General features: G+C 41.1%; 2 protein-coding genes and 1 long non-coding RNA gene across 3 annotated transcripts; 2 read left to right on the forward strand and 1 right to left on the reverse strand.

The window, feature by feature from the left end:
- Positions 1-281: 281 nt before the first annotated feature.
- Positions 282-2,437, forward strand: LOC111343840 (putative serine/threonine-protein kinase DDB_G0281745). The gene is made up of 2 exons (XM_088728037.1): positions 282-802; positions 1,523-2,437. The coding sequence occupies exons 1-2, from the start codon at positions 494-496 to the stop codon at positions 2,345-2,347; spliced, it is 1,134 nt and encodes a 377-aa protein (XP_088584163.1). The 5' UTR covers positions 282-493; the 3' UTR covers positions 2,348-2,437.
- On the reverse strand, positions 1,067-3,733 carry LOC148726753 (uncharacterized). The gene is made up of 2 exons (XR_015989754.1): positions 3,197-3,733; positions 1,067-2,873 (listed from the first exon to the last, which is right to left on the reverse strand). It is a non-coding gene; the product is annotated as an uncharacterized LOC148726753 (long non-coding RNA).
- Positions 3,734-11,156: 7,423 nt separating this feature from the next.
- LOC148726754 (uncharacterized) lies at positions 11,157-11,933 on the forward strand. Its single transcript, XM_088726370.1, has one exon. The coding sequence runs from the start codon at positions 11,157-11,159 to the stop codon at positions 11,931-11,933; it is 777 nt and encodes a 258-aa protein (XP_088582496.1).
- The last annotated feature ends 9,633 nt before the right edge of the window (positions 11,934-21,566 follow it).

Raw genomic sequence — 21,566 nt, forward strand, 5'->3', positions numbered from 1 at the left:
GTGTACAATTATGTATGGCTGGTTTAGGTACAGCATAATCATTAATAAGGAGTGGAAGAGGGGAGTTTAACAATAAGAGATAAGCAGAAAAAGAAATTGAAAACAAGTCCAAGCCACAAGAGGGTTTCTATCCCAATCAAACAAAATATAAATAAGACGCGAGCACTTACCTCTCGATGAAAGTTGTCCTCCTCAATTGATTCTGTTTTCTTTCCGTTTCTTTTCTCTTTTTTTTTATTGTTTGTTTTGTTTTCTGTCATCTCTAAACTCTAACTTCGGAAACATTATTGCAAAGCGAAAATTAGTTTGCTTACCTTTCTGTCACTATGGTAACCCCTGAAGAGTTTCCTTAGAGGATGCGTAATTAGCGGCTACCGCTGACGATAAAGCGAGATTTAACTCGTGACATGATGTGACAAGCTCAAATCAATGCTTTCCCGCCTTCCCGCCAATTTTTAAGTGCATTTTCTGTGCAAACAAATCAACAACGAATATGGAGGATGTTGCGAATACTAGCAAATTAATTCCCTTTCGATGGCGTCAAAATACCATTGCTGAGCGGCGACGAATGAGAAACGACAGAAAGAAGCGTAAGCGGCTTCAGAGAAAAAAAGTTAAAGAGGATGAAGCAAGGAAGGCAGTTTCCGAACGCATACGTAAGGAAACCATGCAGAAAGATCGATTCCTATACCTTGCAAGGAAATATTACTTGAAGTGGCAACAAATAAACAAGGCCCATAAAAAACTTCAAGAAAAAGCTGGTACCCTATCACCGGTTTCTAGATTTGGAACCAACCCTAGGGTGAGTGGTGCTTCTGAAAACGTACATACACTCAAAAAGTCAGACTGATGTTGTATGTTGGGTTCTAGGAGGGGAGGGGGGTGTGCATTTTGAAATGAGTATGGTGCTTCAAGGAGAAAAGTCAGTGTTGAGTATAAGCTATAGTCTGTCGGATTAAGCGAAAATACAATCACCATTTTGATCAAATTATCTGATAACAACAACCACATAATGCACATTTCTCTCCAGCTCAATGTTGGCAAACTGAAAAAATGTAGTCATAGCATCCCTGAAGTGTTTTATTTCAACAATGAACAGGGGTACAGAGGGGAAGAAGTGAAAAAAATAAACAATTGTATTCACACCACATCTGTAACCCCTATGCCCATCTAAAACAATAGAAATGCTTCCCTATACCATTTTATTTCTCATAATGTGTCAAGCAGGTTCTTATTATAGCTAGTAATTTGCAGATGAACTGTCTGCCCAGATGAAAAACACGATAACCAAACTTTGCCAAAGGATCAAAGGATGTCATGAATCACCATTTCACCAGAAGAATAAATGTATCTTTCAAAATAACAAAATGGCTGCAGAATTTGAATAGTACCTAATTTTTGAGATTTGAAAAATTCAAAAGGCACCCAAATGTCTAAAGTGGTGTAGGTAGGGTAAAAATTTACATTTCTTTTTTTAAAATGTCACTTAAAAACTTAAATTAACTGCAATTCATATTTGCAGCTTTTTTCCCTACAAGGTATTATATCTGGCAGACATATACCAGAAATTTCTCCATACCAGTTAAGGGCTCCACAAGACAATGGCAATAAAGACATCACAGTTCACCTTGGTCATGGTGTATTTGGTAGTTGTCAAAAAAAGTATTACAAGGGAATTCCAGTAGCTGTGAAGGAGTACAATAACCTATCTTCTACTAAGGATATTCAACGCGAAGCAGATGTAATGGCAAGATGTTCCCATCCATCTCTTCCTCACATCTTTGGAGTCAATGTAACACAAAAACCTTACTTTCTGGTTTCCTATTTCTATGGTATTAACAACCAGACTTGTACTTTGTACAGTGCATTATACCATCCCACCATACCCTTCACAAAATATTGTGCTGGAAAGATTATGTTTGAACTGTGCCAAGCTCTACAGCACCTTCACATGAAACAACTTCTCCATCGAGATATCAAAAGTGATAATATTCTCCTGACAATTCTGCACACAGGATTTCATCCCATGCTCATTGATTTTGGCAAGTCCATTAAAGTATCTGAAGCTACTTCCAAAAGGAAGAGTCTAAGTGCACATGAACAGGATGGCTACCGTAAAAAGTACAGACACATTGCTCCTGAAATTATTCTTGGCCAGCCACCATCATTTGCTTCCGATTTATTTTCATTTGGTGTAGTCATGTCTGATATCAGTGCCAACATTCCTTGTGAAAATTGCTTTCTTGAAGGAAAAAGGAAATGCTTAGAAGAAGATCCCAAATTAAGATGTTCGATTGCGTACCTTCTCAATCAGCTTGAAAGAAATGTATCCCTTTGCAAAAAGTGAAAGCAGTTCCCAGGTGATAATTATGTATAGTATGGCCAAATTCAATGCTCCATTCATAAGCTATAAAATAGTAATTATGACAGCAGAGACCAGACAGTCGAAATGTTGCAAAGTGCACCTGACAGGCAGTTTCAGTTTGTTATTGTATTCACGCTACTGGGTTTTCAAAGTGCATTCATTTTTCGGAAACTCACTGCAAAGATGTAGTCATCTTTTGGTAGCCAGTGAAAACAATAACATCTACACAAGGCCTTTCACAATAATATGAGGAATGCCTACATGTACAATGTACAATGATCACTTTCCTACAACTACTCAAAGGGTTCACATTTAAAACAAAATGTACATCATGAATTAAGAATTAAGATAAAAACTGACTAGCAGCTGTTGGACCTTTGTCCAATGGCACTCTTGTGTTGTGTTAGACCCATAAGCCACTCTTTTTGTAACACTTCAAGGGTTATGTGCATGAAGGAGCTCTTATCCATAGAAAAAATCCACTGCCAAAGGATCATCTTCTTGCTATCTAAATAATATCAGTCAAAATGTCCAACCAAATTTAAATTAGTTCAACACAGCAGTGGCACACTGAGATGAGCCAAAAGTAGGTTAATTTACAATCAAAGCCAATAATTTCAACTTTGACCATTCAAGAGAAATTAATAGTTGTTTATATTCTTGCTGAGCACAGTTATTGGTCGTTATTGTCAAAGTGGCCACAAATACTGCATACACATAGCTTACAGGTCCCGCAGCTAATAAGAGAGGAAAAACGTCCTGGGTGAAAATGTCGTGCACATTCTATTAGTGAATGAAACTATTAATTATAGTGAACAGCAATACACTTACGTTCAATGAATTGATTGTTGAGCTCTGAGGTGAACAACAAACGCAAAAACCAAATCGGCAGTGCAAACAGAAATTGAACATCCAGAACGTGGCTGCGTAGGGTATGCGTATCGCTCAAGACTTAAAGAGGCTTTAAAACGTTTACGTGAATGCGTCCCGCACATATATGCAGTTCGCCATGCCACTTACTTTGCGTGTGAAAGATCGAAACGGCCATCCAATGCTACATTATTGATCTTTGTAAGAACAATTTAGGTTTCCGGTCTCGTACACAGAAAGGCCAAAAACTAGCAGCTGTATAAAATACTAAAAATCTTTAACTTGTCTTGACGGAATGGCCCGTATTTAACATAAAAAATCTTGAGAATCCGACGTCCAAACACCTAACACGACAAACGTGGAGTGCTACACGCGACACGTAAGAGAAAGAAGTCATATGACACCACTTTTAACCCCAGTTGCCACGCTACGGGTTAAGAGGTTTCGGGTGTCAGAAGGTCTCAAAAGCGTTTTAGAACCAGGCCTTAATCTACTTGAGTAGCAGGGGCTCAAGACTTCAAAATGGCTGCCTCGCGTTATGTCAGTGGTTACGCAGGCAGTAAAAAACGTGATAAAGGATAATACGATTCTGAGGAGCACAAGAGATGCTAAAAAGTTTGGCGTAACGTTTTTAAAAAGAAAAATTTGAAGTGATAACTGTTGCAGAAATTCAAATTTCTGAGATATTCATGAACTTCGTAAAACTCATTATTCGAGACCAACGGGCGGGTTCGCTATTCAAAAGTGATAAGCGCACGTTTTTTACCCCCCATATAGTCTCAATTCTCTTCAGTCTACATAGTTCTCCTGTGAAGATTAATTCGTGAGCTATTATCCCCACGCCTCATTTACACACCCTGACGATAGTTTGACTCGACAAGTAATGATAAATGGGACTTCTCAAACTCCACGACTATTTACTGGCCTTCAAACTTGCGAATCTGCCCGATTCTCCCGGATTTTTTCCTATCAAACTCGGAAGTGCATAGTACCAGTCCACAGTATTCGTGCAAATCGGTCAAGGTCTCTCGGCTAAAGTTTAGAGTCTTTCAAAACTTCTATCCAGACTTCAAATCCTGCGGATTTCGAAAACTACACGCTTCTTTGAACTGATGAAAGTTATTCTTTATTGTGAAGTTCAGAGAACAGAAAAAAAGGAAATGAACAAGTATAGTTACAAAAGAAGACGAAATTTGTACTAATCGCAATGTTGTAAGCGCCAGTTAAAGTTCTTATAACTGGTTTTTTACTCGTTGTATCGCATGAATGGGCAATTAGTAAGTATAGTCTTGTGTACTGTGATTGTGGCAGATGTCTGATTTAAGTTTCTTTACCATACTTTTGTTAAGTTTTGAGAGGAGAATAGGGACACGGGAAATGTACGAGTTGGAATTTATTGTGTTATCTGATGACATGCTGAAAGTTCATTGATTGCTTGGCTTAATAGTCGGGGACCTTTAGAGGAAAAATTGCTGCTTTGAGTGTTATTTTGATTTACAACATAAACACGCTTCTTATCACGTGGAAGACGAAACAAATTAATGCAAGTCCCGTGAACGCCCTCCGAGTTTATCATCAGGAGCGGTGGTGGTGGGGAGTGCATCGGTCAATTTTTGTTGGGTATGTGCTGCTGACCTAAAAGAACCCCTACCCCATTATAGTCTATTTTTTGGCCAAATGTAGACCGCATTTTAGACCTCATTTTATTACACCCTATTGGAATCTGCCCGACAAATAGGAACGAAACCACCTCAATGCAGTTCCACACCATCCAAAGTCATCCTCAAGACGCTGAAGCAATACCGTGTGATCGATTGTATCGAATGCGGGGCTCAAGTCTAGGAAGACCAGTAACCTTACATGATACAAAATCGCCTGGTGTCATAATAGACGATAAACTCGAAAAACTAACGAAAAAGATCGCCTCTGGCATCGGAACCCTAAAGCGAATTAGGCACATGATCCCAGCATCAACCTTACATCTCATTTACCAAGCTTTAGTAAAACCTCACTTTGATTACTGTGAGCTGTGGGAAAACGCTACGAGACAAACTGCAGAAATTGCAGAATAGAGCAGCCCGTATGTTGACATTCTCTAACTATGATGCTGATGCAACTGAGCTACTCGAGTTTTTAGGGTGGAAAAATCTTGCACGCCAGCAGGAAATCCATAAAGCCACCATGATGTTTAGATGTCTGCACGGGCTAGCTCCAAGGTGTCTATATTAAAAGTTTACGTGGCGTGACTCTGCTTATGACCTCAGGGACTCTGAAAATAAGCTTAATGTTCCACTACCGCGCTCTGATTATTACAGAAAGAGCTTTAGCTACAATAGCGCCACATTATGGAACAGTCTACCACGCGATATAAGGAACACAGAGTCTCTGGGGTTATTTAAACGTTAGATCAATGACATTCTTTAAGTCTAACGCACGGCATTCACGGAAAACAGCTTTAGTGTTATAGTATGTATTTTTAATTTGAAATATCTTAGCGTATGAGATATGTATTTTTATAGGCTGATGAATTGCTCGTGTTTAAAAAAAGATTAAATAAAATAAATAAAAATAAAATGATGCTGGTTAATGTTATGTAAGATGTCATAAGGAACACGAAGTAACACCATCTCGGTGCTGAGGAACAGTTGATAAGCCGATTGCAGATCAGGAATGTTCCTGATCTTTCCGACAAAAAACTGACGAAACTCGTTAGCTAGACCGGCAAGGTCTATGAGGTGGATAGAGTTCGTCACGAGATCCCCCAGAGGGACGGTTGACTGCATTAAACAGACTTTGGTGGCCAGTACTATTCTCATTAATCAAGTTCTTTTAATAATCTCTTCTTGCCTGCTCTGCTACATGATTTGCATGAATTCTCGCCCAAGTAAATGCCAATCTGTCTGCGAAGGCCACTGGCTCCCTAGATGCGATCATATTTGCAGCGTTCTCTCTTCGTTACCCTAACTTACATACTTGCATCCTTTTACTTGCTTACTCATTCACTTACTTACCGACTTACCTACCCACTTACTAACCTAGCCATTGACATGGAACTTTACTGGCTACGGCCAGAAAACTCAAAAAATGCAGAGAGAACCTGATAATTGTGTTCGTAGAATGTTTTCAATTTATTCAAGCAGTCTCTTGTGACAGAATCATTAACATACCAAAATAAGTACAGCCCAAAAGAATTGCCCAATCCTCCCCCGTAACATAAACGCCTTCCAGGCTATAAAACAAAGTATTGTGGAATCCTTGAATGAATATGAATTCGCACATAGCCCCGACTCTTCCCTATCGCCAGAACTCTCTTCCACATTGAAATATTTTACAAATGAGGCGAGATAATTAGTCATCAGCCAAATAATGCGCTTATTTAACCCATTAACGTCCAGTGCGCCCGTATGCGCCTATGGGGACCGACACCCTTTCTACGCCCTGTGACATCATCAATTTTAACTCTGGAGCACGAATTCGAGCATGTACTCGAACGGGTTGAAAATATCTTGCAGACGATACCAGAATGAGCGCAATTGAGTGGAGGAGATTGGAGAAATAGCCAAAAAACCGTGTCACTTTGACTGGAAAATCTGCACGAAGATCGTGTTTCACTACCCACCTACCTTTCCGAGCATGTGCTTTGAAAATAATGAGTAGTTTCTGAAAAATCTCTACACCAAAATGACGCCTACTCAATTTCCAGCAAGTGAGGAGAAACTTTAGGCAAGGAGAGGGGAAAAAAAGGGCAGGAGAAAGAGAGAAAAGTAGAAGTCGTAAGTGGGGCGTGACTTTTCAACCCAAAAACTATGTCGAAATTTTGCTCTCTGCGCGTGCCCGAGATTTTCAGGCCGCCATTTTGCATTTGGATCGAAAGGCCGTCGAGTGCACGAGCTGTCAAGTGGTTTTTGGTAAGTTCGAGCTTTTAAAACCCCAACAGTGACCCGAAATCTGCTGGACTAGCTTCAAAACACAGTTTTCCACAAAAGCTGCGGCCATTAATGGGTTAATTGATGAAATTATTAATGTATGATAAGTTTTAGAGGTCAGAACAAAGAAATGAAAAAGCATCGTTGGGATAGAGAGAAGAAAGTTCAGTTCTAATCATGATGTGATAGTAACTGTTCATTGTACTCGTTGTTCTTGTATGAACTTATTAAACTTACTCATAGGCATCCATCGACTTCTAAATTTAGCTCGTGTTTTCATCATGACAGGAAGTCTAATTTTAAATTTGTTTACTCAACTTCTACAGTTGTTCTAATTTTGAGGAGGAGGCGGCGTGGCCGAGTTGTTAGGGTGCTGAACTTGTAATCCGGTGTCCCGGGTTCAAGTCCTCCACCCTGCCACTCACAGGATTTGTTCTGGGTTGCCCCTAGTTCAACTCTTCGGCTGTGCTCTGTAAATAGCCTCCTCCCGGTGGGGATTTTCAAGCAGTTAGTTAGTAGCAAAGCCAAGAGACGGCTTTGCTGCCTAAATGCTACATCTATTAAAAACAAATCGGCCGATTTTGTTTGTTACGCATCTTCAACTGGTACTGATATTTTTGCCATCACAAATGTAAATATCGTTATGTCGGCAAAATCGTTTAGGACATCACGCCAACTCTAAGATAATAATAAGTGAAGCTATACTAAATATACAACACTATTAAAAACTATTGAAAATTATTTAAAACTATTTAAAACTACCGATAAAATAAATTTAAGTTAGTTTGCTTTTGAAAATACGGAGGGATTGACTGGAAACAGTTTCTTTTGGAAGTTTGTTCCATTCAGTTATTGTCCTGGGAAAAAAAGAAAATCTAAAAATATCTTTATGTCCTTTCGGTACGATAAATTTAAAATCATGGCTTCCTCGGGTTCTCCTTTCTTTGTTTGTTATCAAATAATCCCCCCAATCCCCATCTAGGAGGCCGTGGCACATCTTGTACATAGTGGAGAGCCTTGCATGTCTTCTCATTGTTTCAGGTGTGTCTCCCTGTAGGTCTTGCAGCATTTCCGTCACGCTCGTTGTTCGATAGTAATTTTCAGTGACAAAGCGGGCTGCTTTCCGCTGTACCCTTTCTAGAGCGGCTCTTTCTTTCTGGTAATGTGGGTCCCATGTGCTACAGATATACTGGAGTTTTGGCCTCACAAGTGTCATATACACGGTTTCTTTCACTGACTTTGGACAATTCCACAGGTCTCGCTTGATAAGTCCCAGGACCTTATTTGCCCTAGATGTGATTGTTTCAATGTGTGGTGACCACCTCATTTTGTTATCGAGCATTACCCCCAGATAAGGGTGAGATTCCTCTTCTTCTAGGATTTGTCCACAAAATACGTATTATCGCTTCGGTGGATCTCTCTTGGTGGTAAAACACACGATCTTATACTTTGAAGGATTAAATTCCATCTTCCACGTTTTTTTCTAGTCTTCTAATCTATACAAGTCCTTTTGAAGATCGGCTGTGTCTTCATCACAACAAATTGTCCCATACAACAATGCATCATTAGCAAAAAGTCTAACAGTAGATTTAAGAGTATCAGGTAAGTCATTTATATACATTAAGAACAGTAGCGGTCCTAAGACTGTTCCTTGGGGAACACCAGATGTCGTAACTACAGGGGCAGATGATGCCCCCTCAATTACCACTGACTGGGTACGCTGTGTTAGGAACGATTCAAACCAGTTAAGTAGTGGGCCACGAATTCCGTAATAATCAAGTTTCTTCAAGAGTCGGCGATGGGGAACTTTGTCGAATGCTTTTGAAAAATCAAGGATTGCGTCGTGAATTGTTTTGTTGTATAGCCTTTGCTTTTCCCTTGTCTGTCTTCTCAGGCTACGATTAAACCACGGTAGGTTATTGCGTGAGGTAGTAAACTTGTGTGGTATACAGGAGTCCATAATTCCTGTGAGTCTTTGTTGAAATATATTCCACTTTGTGTCTACGGACTCGTTCTTCATTTCTACAAAGTCGTTCGCAAAGTCTTGTAATTCCTTCTTTATACGGGTGGTATCTGCCCTTTTCCTCATATAAAACTTTCGTCTCACTGGCTTTTTCTTTCTACATGCCAGGTTCACTTCAAAAAGAACCATATCGTGATCGCTTATTCCCGGGATTACCCTAACATTGTTAATGGTATTGACATCAATTTGTCAACCCAAGATCGAGAATGTTATCATCTCTAGTAGGTTCCTTTACTAGTTGGGTAAGTCCATGTTCATCGATGATTTCAAGTAACTGTTCAGAATTGTAGGAGCAATTTGTCAGTTTAAGGTCCTTCCATTTAAGTTCCGGGGCGTTGAAATCTCCCGCCACGATTACATTGCTAGTATTTAATATATCGCCTAATTTGAATAAAGATGAGTCAAATTCATGTAGACTGCTTATATCGGTCTTGTTTTGGGCGGTAGAAGGAAGCAAATAATAGAGATTGTGATCTTTTATTTTGGATCTGACATTGGGTCCATGTAATCTCACATTCCGTATTCAAATCATCGCGATGAGTAACGATAATGTCTTTCTTCACTGCTTGGAAAACGCCACCATGGTTGTCAGATATGCGGTCTTTTCGATAGATGTTATAATTATCTGGGAATATTTCGCTGTTCTCTATATCTGGGTATAACCAGAACTCATTGCCAAGAATTATATCTGGTTTGTATTGATCGACGATTGCAGCAATATCGGCGACTTTGTTCTTGATGCTTTGAAAATTTACGGTAAGGCAAGTCAATTTGCATTTTGTATGCTTCTGATTTTTCCTTAAGGTCTGCTCACATTCTTGACATTTTTGCCACTTCTTTGGGCCTGGGTTTACTTCAATATCTCCACAACGTATAAGAGAAGGACGAAAGCAGGCACAACAATTTATATAACTGTCAAACTTCATCACACAGACAAGCCGTGGATGACGGCTTCTCTTAAACACCTAATATTAGAGAGTCAAGCTGCCTATCATAGTGGTGATCTCCATTTATGGCGTATTTACCGTGACAAGGTGCGAACATCTATTACACAAAGAAAGAAACAATTCTACTCGGAGAAAATCCAACACCTGAAAACAACAGACTCTCGAAAATGGTGGAACTACGTTAACAAAGTCTCTGGTAGATCCTGTTCATCAGCTACCTCTACTAACAGTTTTGTTATCGATGGAGTGACTAAATATCCGAACGAGCTGGTTAATGACTTAAATAAGTTCTTCCTTTCTGTAAATGAGGACACTCCTGCTTTAGATCCATGCCAACTCCCAGCCTACTTACCATGCTCTGAGAGAGCACCGTTCATCAGCCCACCACAAGTGTGTCAAAAACTGCTCAAGCTAAATCCATCTAAAGCTACAGGGCAAGATAACATCCCTACACGTATCCTTAGAGAATTCGCTTTTGAGTTTGCTGACCCAGTTGCAACCCTGTTTAACTCAAGTTTAGCCTCGGGTATTGTTCCAGACATCTGGAAGGCTGCGAACATAACACCTGTTCCCAAAGAGTCAGTACCGAGATCCTCAGTGACTTCCGGCTTATCTCACTCACGCCATGCCTCTCTAAAGTACTAGAGGAATTCGTCGCATGCTGGGTCCTCGAAGATATCCAGAGAAAAATTGATCCACGCCAGTTTGATTGCTTGAAAGGGACATCTACAACCCTGTGTCTCATGGATATGCTCCACGAATGGCTATCTAGCCTCGATACCCCTGGTAACACTTTGCGTATTTGTATGCTGGACTTCAGTAAAGCCTTCGATAGGATAAATCTCAACATCCTAATGCTCAAACTTATTAACTTGGGGGTACGTAGGTCTTTATTACCTTGGATTTGCAGTTTTGTATCCAATAGAAGACAACAAGTCAAGATTATTGATTCCTTCTCTGACTGGTCGTATGTAAACGCTGGAGTCCCACAAGGGACTAAATTGGGTTCGATACTATTTTTAGTTATGGTGAATGAGCTTACTCCAACCAGTTCATTCTGGAAGTACGTTGATGACCTAACCATTGCTGAAGTTCTACCACGAGAAGGTTCATCAACTACCCAAACCACCCTGGATGATATATCCACCTGGTGTTCTTCAAATTACATGAAATTGAACCCAAAAAAGTGCAAAGAACTCAGAATATGCTTCCTACGTAACCCTCCCACTCTATCACAGTTGACTATTAATAACACCTCAATCGAAGTAGTAGAAAGTTACAAGCTCCTAGGAGTGCTCATTCAGGATGATCTAAAATGGCGTAGTCACATTCTTAGCATTACAAAGAAAGCTGCTCAGCGACTTTATATCCTTCGTGTCCTGCGCCGCAATGGCCTTCCACCCAAGGATTTACTTAGTGTCTATACTGCTCTAATACGTTCTGTTTTGGAGTACGCATGCCCGGTATGGCATTCTAGCCTTCCATCTTACCTTGTGGACAACTTAGAACAGATCCAAAGAAGAGCTTTCAGGATAATCGAACCACTAATTTCTTACAGAACTGCATGTAATGTTTTGAATTACCCCACACTGGAAGAAAATAGGGAACGTCTTTGCCTCGAACAGTTCAAGAAAATTAAAAACTCACAGTTGTCATCATTAATTCCACAGAAAAGACTAGAAGCATACGGACGCCAGCTGCGCTCCAGCAATAACTTGACTCTTTTTAAATGTAGGACAAAACGATTTCAAATAATTTTTTTTCCCGCAATGACGTCAAAGCTTAATGAATTATCGCAATAGACTTATATCACATTTGTAATAATTTGTTTATAGAATCTTGTGAGCCGGTAACCCAGTCCCCCGGCAAACTTTTTATTTATATAGTCTCATTTAATTTGAAAATATTTTTTGTAATTTCTTGTAAATATGAAGTATTTTATTTTAGTGCAGAATTCATATCTAATAAACCATTACCATTACCATTACCATAAGCAAGGGCGGCGAGATCGTTTGCTTCGCTTCGCGTAGATAATGAGACAGGCTTTGTTGTTGTTGTGTTCCTCAGGGACCAAAGGAGTTTTGTTGTTTGTTTCTCCGGGAGTGTCGTACACGTTCAAACATATGCAAATATCCCATGTGCTGGAGTTTTGATGATCCCAACTTGAAAGAAAGCACGGCAAGAAACATTCACTCGCAGAGCCATGGTAGAGACTTTCTTCCTTCAAGTAATCCAAGACGAAGCTCTAGGTGCTTACACACCTTTGTACATCATCAATTTCCCTAGGAGGTCTTAATATGACTAGAAAACAGAAAAATTAGACGGAGCGCAAGAGAACGAGACAGGTCGGCCTAACGGCATAACGGCATGGTTGTCCGAAAGGGATATGGCCCATAAAAAGGAGATTACACTACCTGGGTACAAATTGTTTGAACATCAGAGAGTTGATAGAACAGGCGGAGGGATTGCATTGTTATTGAATGAAGCCATCGATGTGCGAAAGGTGGACAGTGGTGAACGCAGGTCGTTCGAGTTTGGTGAATGGATTCTGAAACATGGGTCAAGTAAACCAAGGGTGATTGTAATCTACCGAATTCCCTACTCTGCCGCCCATCCTGTCTCCACAAGCGTGTTTTTGGACGAGTTTGTGGCCTATTTGGAATCCGTTGTTATGTCCCCTGAGCCATTGTTGATCACTTGCGATTTTAATATCCATGTGAATATTCCCAATGATTCAGATGCCGCTCGTTTCCTGAAACTGCTGACCTCGATGGGCCATCAGCAGCACGTCGACAAGCCTACGCACATTTCTGGACATACACTGGATTTGATTATAACTCGATTCTCGGACTCTTTGCTCTTTGCTAAGCCTATAGCTGATTATTTGTTTTCTGATCATATTACTGTTCTATGCGATCCTGAGTTGAGAAAACCACCCCCGAAAGTAAAGCAAGTGTCCAACAGAAAAATCAAGGACATTGACAGGGAAAAGCTACAGGTTGATCTATTGTCTTTCGAGCTCTGCCAAAACACTCGGGATACCCTTGATGAACTCGTTAACAGCTATAACACGACCTCAGCTCATGCTCTTTATCGGTATGCATCATTACGTACAAAAGTGATACGCTCTAGGCCATTAGTTACCTGGTTCAACGAGGAAATCAAGGCGGCAAGGCGGGAGAAACGGAAGGCTGAGAAGAAGTGGCGACGAACTGGCTCTAGGGAGAATACGCTGGCGTACAAAGTAAAAAAGAACAATGCGAATGCTTTGATGAATGAAGCTCGACGCAAATTCTATCATAACCTCATCCAGTATAATAGCGGCAGTCAGCGCCACCTAACTTTTGGCAGCGAAGAAGCTACTCAACCGGGTGGATAACAGGGCGGTCTATCCACCCGTGGACGATAACATTAACTCGGAAAATCAACTGGAAACTTTCTTTATTCAGAGAATTGAGACCATTGGTTCTAAACTCGACAATATGGCGCAAGGGCTACCAGCACTCCCCGACGACTACGCCCCAGTATCATTTCCCCTCCTCAGCAAATTTAGCCCCCTTACGGGAGAGAAGGTTCGCAAGCTCATCAACAGCAGCACAAATAAAAGCTGCACTCTAGACCCTATGCCAACATCCCTAGTGATAGATTGCCTTGACGTGCTTTTACCGATCATATCGAAAATGATCAATTTATCACTTGAGTCTGGGCTATTCGCTGATGACTGGAAGTGTGCGCTTGTCCTTCCTCTGCTGAAGAAGTCTGGGCTAGACCTTCTATACAAAAATTACAGACCTGTCAGCAACCTGCAGTATGTTTCAAAGCTGACTGAAAGGATGGTGTACGAGCAGATAAACACCCATATGATGACTCATTCACTATATCATGAATTTCAGTCTGCATATCGTAAAAATCATAGTACGGAAACGGCTCTTATTAGAGTCACTAACGATATTCTCATGAAAATGAACACTCAAGAAGTCACCTTGCTGGTCATGCTCGATCTTAGCGCCGCTTTCGATATGGTTAATCATAACATCCTCCTTACTCGTTTGAATGAGGAGTTTGGGAAATGCGTACTGGCGTTGGAATGGTTCAGGTCGTATCTGGCGAAAAGAGGCCAGCGAGTCTCTAACGATGTCACTTGGATGGCTGCGCAATAACCCAGATTAAACTATAAAACAAAACAAGTCTTTATTCATCCGCCATGACAACCGGAAAGCATGGCCCATAGAAATATCCATGATCCTTTGCAATGTCTTAGAACTTCTGCTAAGACAGCTTCCGGTAGAATAATATCAAAACATTACATCCCTTCCTTTCTTTAGAGACAAACACCCGCAAATAAAAAAAAATCTATCTGCATGAAAACTGTTCAATAAAACTTAGTAACATGAGCGCATGAGCGCATGATCGCTACCTCGTAGAATCTGCTGTAATAGTCTACGACTACGAGTAAACTTTCTCCAGTGGGAAGAGGACCCAACAAGCCCATGGCGATGTCTTGCCAGGGTCCAGTAGGCGGCTTCACTCTTTTCATGGGCTCAGGAACCTGAAGTTCACCTGCGACTTGGCATCTATGACAAGACTTACACATCCGCTCTGCGTCTGAGTCAATCTTTGGCCACCCAACCTTTGTCCTTAAACGTGCCTTCATTTTAACGATGCCTTGATGTCCCTCGTGGTCAAGGCGCAAGACTTCTCCCCTTAAAGCCTTCGGAACAACAATTCTTGTACCATGCAAAACAAGTTTGCCCAACACACACAATTCATCCTTGACACACACATAAGCTATCATCTTATATTGAGACCAGTCCCCAGCTAAAATGTACTGTGTCGGGCTCCGAAGTTCTGGATCACTTTCAGAAGCCAATTCGACTTGTTTCGCTGCTAGAGCAACAGGTAAACTTTCCTCGGCGACTGCCTTAACAAAGTCAAATTCCTCCCACTCGAGCCTTTAGATTCGTATTGATTGAGTCTCGAGAGAGAGTCTGGAATGTTCGCTTTGCAAGGCCGATAAACCACTCTGTAGTCATAGCCCTTTAGTCTCAGAACCCATCGTTCAATACGTGCTGATGGTTTGGAGAGCTTGCCAAAAATACACTCGAGTGGCTTGTGATCAGTTTCAAGTTCCAGTTTCCGTACACATAAATGTGGAACCTCTCACAAGCCCATAAGAGGGCAAGGGCCTCCTTCTCGGTCTGGCTGTATCTCATTTCCACTTCGGTGAGGTTCCTGGACGCGCATGAGATTGCTCGCCACCCGCCGTCTTGAAGTTGAGTCAGCATCGCACCCAAACCCTGTGGACCTGCATCGAAAATAATGCGCGTGTTACAGTCTCCCCTGAAACACGCAAGCGAAGCGGCCTGTGCAACAAGCTATTTCAACTTCTGGAAGGACTTTTCCTGTGTTTCACCCCAGATGAAAGGCTCATTTTTGCTCAGGAGGCTCCTGAGTGGTTCTGCTTCTTGTGCGAAGTTAGGAAGAAACTTTGCAGAATACTGTAAAAGCTGAACAAATGATCTGACCTGTGAAGCATCTTGTGGAGGAGGGCTTGCCTTTAAGATGGCAGCTACTTTCTTTTCACTGGGTGCAACTTAGGTCATACTCGAAGAATGTCAGCTTGGGAAGACGCAACTGGCCTTATTCCCCATTCAGTGTTAGTCCTTTCTCTTTCAATCGGGTCAGTACGGCATGTAAATTCCTGTCGTATTCCTTTAGGCCACAACCATGCACAATCAAATCATCTGCCATATTAGCTACTCTCTCGCAACCATGTAAAACATCCGCCACAATTTTCTGGTACTTTTCAGACGCTGATGTTACCCCAAACATCAAACGTTTGTATCTGCATAAACCACGGTTTGTAACAAACGTTGTGATCTCGCACGATCTTTCATTAATTTCCACCCGGTGGAAACCCCACTTGAGGTCGAACTTGGAGAAAACAGTTTAGCCATTAAGGTCGTACAAGACTTCCTCAATTGTAGGGATAAGATGCCTCTCCCTCTCTATTGCTGAATCCGCCCTGTGCAAGTCCACGCAAATCCGAATGTCATTATCTGTCTTCGGGACAACAACCAACAGCGAGACCCACTCAGTTGGGTTGTGTGACACCTCCTCGATAATATCTTTTGCTAACAGCTCATCCAACTTCTCGTCAACCTTGGCTCTTAACCCAAATGGCAGTCTCCGTGCGGGTTGTGCAACAGGCTTGACATCGTCTTTTATGTGTAATTTCAGCTGGAAATACTTCAGATTCTCGACCCCTGCAAAAACCTCTCTGTACTTCTAACGGATGTCGGCATCACTTCCTTCAGTAGTTAATGAACACACATCTGGACCGACCCTTAATACGCCCAACCTCTCTGCAGTGTTCTTTCTGAGTAGAGGTCTTCCTGGACCTTTAACCACTGTGAATTCATCCACACAACTGATGCCACCAATCTCGCATACAATCTCAGACACAAATGTCCCAATCACATCAATAGGGTCTTTCTTCCCATAATCAAACAACTTTTTGCTTGATTTCTTGGATTCACACTGGACACTCTTCTTCTTCTTCTTCTTCAAAATTTCCCAGGTTGCTTGGGCGATCACATTGCATGACGCGACAGAGTCAATAAGTACCGCCGTTAACATCACTCCTCCAATCTTCAAATCTACTTCACTACCACTTGTAGGCTGACGAACTCCAACTGCAAATGCATAATAATCTTGTTGGCCAGGGGCAGAATCCTCAGATAGTTGGTAAGCTCTTCCCCGTGTATTATTCTTTCGCTCGTCATCTCTTGCGAAAGGTTTGCGTTCCTTTGTTTTTCAACAGACTGCAAAATGTCCAATCTCGCCGTATGCATTACATTTCTTGCCACGGGCAGGACAATTAGGGTCGCGTGCCATATGGTGAGTGTAATTACAGCGAAAACAGCCTCTCACTTTTGCCTCCTGAGAACCACCAGACGGTTTACCGGGCTTATACCCTCTGCCCCTACCTTGTGCTGTCCATTTTCCTTTTCTTTTGCAATGAAGTCGGCCGGAAACAGCATTTACCTGACCGGATGACTGATCCATAGCCTTGACCTGCATGTTTACCGCTTCCTGCACACGATCCAAATCTTGTAAATCTTTAAGAGTAACATTTCCTTTCTCAAGGAACTTACGGCAAAGACTGGGATCCTTGCATTTCTCAATAAGCTGATCTCTTATCGCCTCATCGACATTTTCAAACTCGCAGGAGATCGCTTTCTACCTCAACCGACAAACAAACTGATCCACCGACTCTCCTGACGCCTGCTCCATTTGCCTAAACTGATGCCTATGGAATGGAACATTCAACTGTAGTGCGAAATAAATATCCAATAACTCCATACTCACAGCGAACAGCTTCTTATCCGCACCGGTCAATAACGTGTAATAAAGCTCCTGTAAATTTAACCCTCCACTATGCAACAGCAATACAGTTTTCTGTTCATCCTTCGTAATACCTTTTGCCACCAAATACAGATTAAACGAGCGTTTTCAAAACTACCAGCGAACTGCAAGTGTATTCAGATCTTCGTTTGGATTGAATGGAGGAAGGCTAGCCACATCAAGAAGAGGAACAACCGTTGCAGCTGGCGAGGCCTGTGAACTTGAAGTTGCACTCGAACTGGTTCCACTGTTCACCATCTTTTGAGAAAATGCCAAGACCTTCCACACAAATGACTTCCAAAAATATCCCCTACCTCACAAAAGGAATTGAAACCTCGTCGCCAATGTAACGATGTCACTTGGATGGCCGCGCATAACCCAGATTAAACTATAAAACGAAACTAGTCGTTATTCATCCCCCATGACAAGCGGAAAGCATGGCCCATACAAATATCCATGATCCTTTGCAATGTCTTAGAACTTCTGCTAGGACAGCTTCCGGTAGAATAATATCAAAACATTACAGTCTCCATCGACGGATCTCTTTCAGAGCGCTTTAACCTGGAGTGTGGTGTCTCGCAAGGGTCATGTCTGGGCCCCCTGCTCTTTCTAATCTATGCATCCAAGCTATTCAGGGTGTTTGAAGATCAACTTCCATACGTGCATTGCTATGCCGACGACACACAGAGTTCCAAACCTATCAGTAACACATCCCTAGGAAGATGCAATCCATGCGATGGAATGTTGTATCGAGAAGATCAGGCGCTGGCTCCTGAGACTCCTTCTTAATAACGATGAGACTGAGTTTATTATCATAGGAACACGCCACCAACTTAACAAATTACAGGCTATGAATATTAAAGTAGGTGGTTCAGAGATAAAATCTAACCACCAAGTTAAGAACCTTGGGAGCTGGCTTGATCCAAACCTGAATATACGCCACCATATTACTAATGTATGTAAGGCGGGCTTTTTCTACTTGCATAATATTAGACGCATTAAGAAGTATTTATCGAGAGACATCTTACTCACTCTGGTACACGCATTCATCACGAGTAGGTTAGATTACTGTAATGCTTTATTGTATGGCCTTCCCAAAGAGCAAATAGCTAGGTTATAACGCGTGCAAAATGCTGCCGCCAGACTAATTATGGATATTGGGAAGTATTCTCACATTACTCCCGCACTCTATGAGTTAGATTGGTTACCAGAACTAGCGCGTATACACTTTAAAATTCTATTATTAACTTTTAAAGCCATCCATGGCCTCGCACCCGCATATATTAGCAATCTTTTAGTTATCAAACGCAAGTCCTTGTACAATCTTAGATCTAACTCAGGTATTTTATCAGAGCCACCAAGAGGTAAAATGCTGGCAACCCTGGGTAAACGTGCATTTCAGGCAGCTGCACCGCATCTATGGAATGAGCTACCATTGCAATTACGCAATATTCGATCTGTAGAAATTTTTAAAAATTCAATTAAGACTTTTCATTTTAGGCAATTCTTTCAGTAGTGGTTAAGTTATGAATTTTATATAGCCAATTTAACTGTAATATGTAATTATTTTTGAATTTGTTGAGATTTTAATATTTATAGATATCAATTGTAAAGCGCTATTGATCTATCATTGTAAGTAGCGCTACATAAGAAAGAAATTATTATTATTAAATTATTTATTAGTCTACATTGTGGCTGAAAAGCCCCTATAGGGGAGCTGCAATTAACGTATTTATTTATTTTATTTAGTTATATTATGTTATCTAATCGCGTTTGTAAAGTTCATTGTCTGCTCTGCTAAATATTCGCGGAACCTTTAAAAAAAGATTTTGAGAGTGCTATTTTGGTTTGCACTATTAACACCGTTCTCATTACGAGGAGGCATTTAAGACAAGCGTAGGGCGAGTCTTTATCAAGTTTTCTCTCAGTTTGTCCGAAGTCCATTTTCCACAGATCCACGGTAAACCGGAAATCAGTGACAGATTTCTACCACTCTGCTTGCCAGGCGAGTGATGCGAAAGTAATATGTAAACTCGTGACAAAATCCTCAGACCAACAAACAGCACAGTTTTCCTGTAATTTACATCTTTTCTTTCCTGATATGGTTGTTAGTAAATTTATTGAGGAAATATTTTCGTTTGATACAGGCTTTTCAGAAACTGTCTGATTTTGTTAACATTGATAAGTTGGCATGAAAATAGATGGGAAGTTGTGAGGCTCACGACATCCCCATTCATTTTAATCCAGAGCTTTTCCAATCACCTCTGTGTGTGATGCATAATACGAAAAGTTAAAAAAAATCAATGAACCATTTCTCGATACAGGGTAATCTTCTTCTTTGTTTCTGTTGTCCAGCATAATTTGCAATTTAGCGGTCGAATCCTTCAGCTCTAGTTTTTGAGAAATACGTGAGAGCAATAAAGGACTTTTTTTGAGTTAACATAGCCTCATCTACATACACCTAGCACCTAGGGTTGGGAGAATTCTAGAAAGAACGGGTAAAAGTTCTCAGTACTGCTCAAGAAGCTGATAACTTAGGAACTGAACAATATTTTCAAACAGACCTGCAGGTTGCTTCCTCGCTAAAAGCTTCGTTTCTCGCGACCCAGGCGATGATCAACGCTAAAATAGACACGGAAGTCTACAAGCACAACTTAACGCCCTGCTCCCAGTTGGCTTGTTAGCTCAATTGGTAGAGCGCTGCACTAGTATCGCAGAGGTCAGTGGTTCGAGTCCCGTACAGGCCTGATTTTTTTCAGGTCTGATTTTCGTTATTGCATAAATAGCGCTATCTACTGCGAAGATCGTGCATCATACGTATCTAAAACCGCAGTTCAAAATATATGCACTTCATATATTTATTCTATCTCATTTATCACTTTCACGGGTTTATTACGAATCAACTTAACGGCCTGCTCCCAGTTGGCTTGTTAGCTCAATTGATAGAGCGCTGCACTAGTAAAGCAGAGGTCAGTGGTTCGAGTCCCATACAGGCCTGATTTTTTTCAGGTCTGATTTTCGCCATTGCATAAATAGCGCTATCTACTGCGAGGATCGTGCATCATACGTATCTAATACCGCAGTTCAAAAAATGAATTTCATATATTTATTCTATCACATTTATCACTTTCACGGGTTTATTACGAATCAACTTAACGGCTTGCTCCCAGTTGGCTTGTTAGCTCAATTGGTAGAGCGCTGCACTAGTATCGCAGAGGTCAGTGGTTCGAGTCCCGTACAGGCCTGATTTTTTTCAGGTCTGATTTTCGCTATTGCATAAATAGCGCTCTCTACTGCAAGGATCGTGCATCATACGTAAGCACAACTTCCTTAAACGCCATGAAAGTTCTATATACAAAACAGAAAGTAAATTTGACAGCATCGATCCCAGAAGTCTTGGAACACATACTTAAATTGGCGACAGCGATTTTATGCGCCGATCGCGGCGATTGGCGTTAGTCGCCTGGTGTGCCCGGCTGCGATCGGCGAATCTGTACTGATCATGGCAGATATCTGCGTTTTATAAAATACGCCGATCGCGACGGTCACATTCGCCGCGATCGGTAAATAAAATCGTCAGGTGTGTGTCACCGGCTTTGCTACCGCTTCTTGCCTATTTTGATCCCTCAGCTAGGTTCTGGTCTAAGAATAATTATAACTATAAGTAATTTTATGATTCATTGCTAGCCGGAGAAACCGAGACGAGCAGGAATCAGAAATATTTCTGCTTGAGTATGCTACAAGTAAGGGCTCGTCATTTCAATCCTAATCCTTCACAAACGGAAAAATTTCCAGACATAATTTTTCTATTTCATAAGGTAATGTTATATATTTAATTGAAAGGCTTCAATAGCTACTAGGTCGTGTTTAAAACAACTTTACTTATAAATCGAGCATGTCAGTCTTTTCCATTCCGGATTTTACCTATATATTCTTAAACCAATCAGAACCTCCTTCTAAAATGCCGTCATTATTGAATAACCAATCAGTTCTCGTGATAGTTCCAGCCTAGTATATAGCTACTGGTG

Source organism: Stylophora pistillata, chromosome 7 (genome assembly GCF_964205215.1).
Source record: "Stylophora pistillata chromosome 7, jaStyPist1.2, whole genome shotgun sequence".
Classification (NCBI taxonomy): domain Eukaryota; kingdom Metazoa; phylum Cnidaria; class Anthozoa; order Scleractinia; family Pocilloporidae; genus Stylophora; species Stylophora pistillata.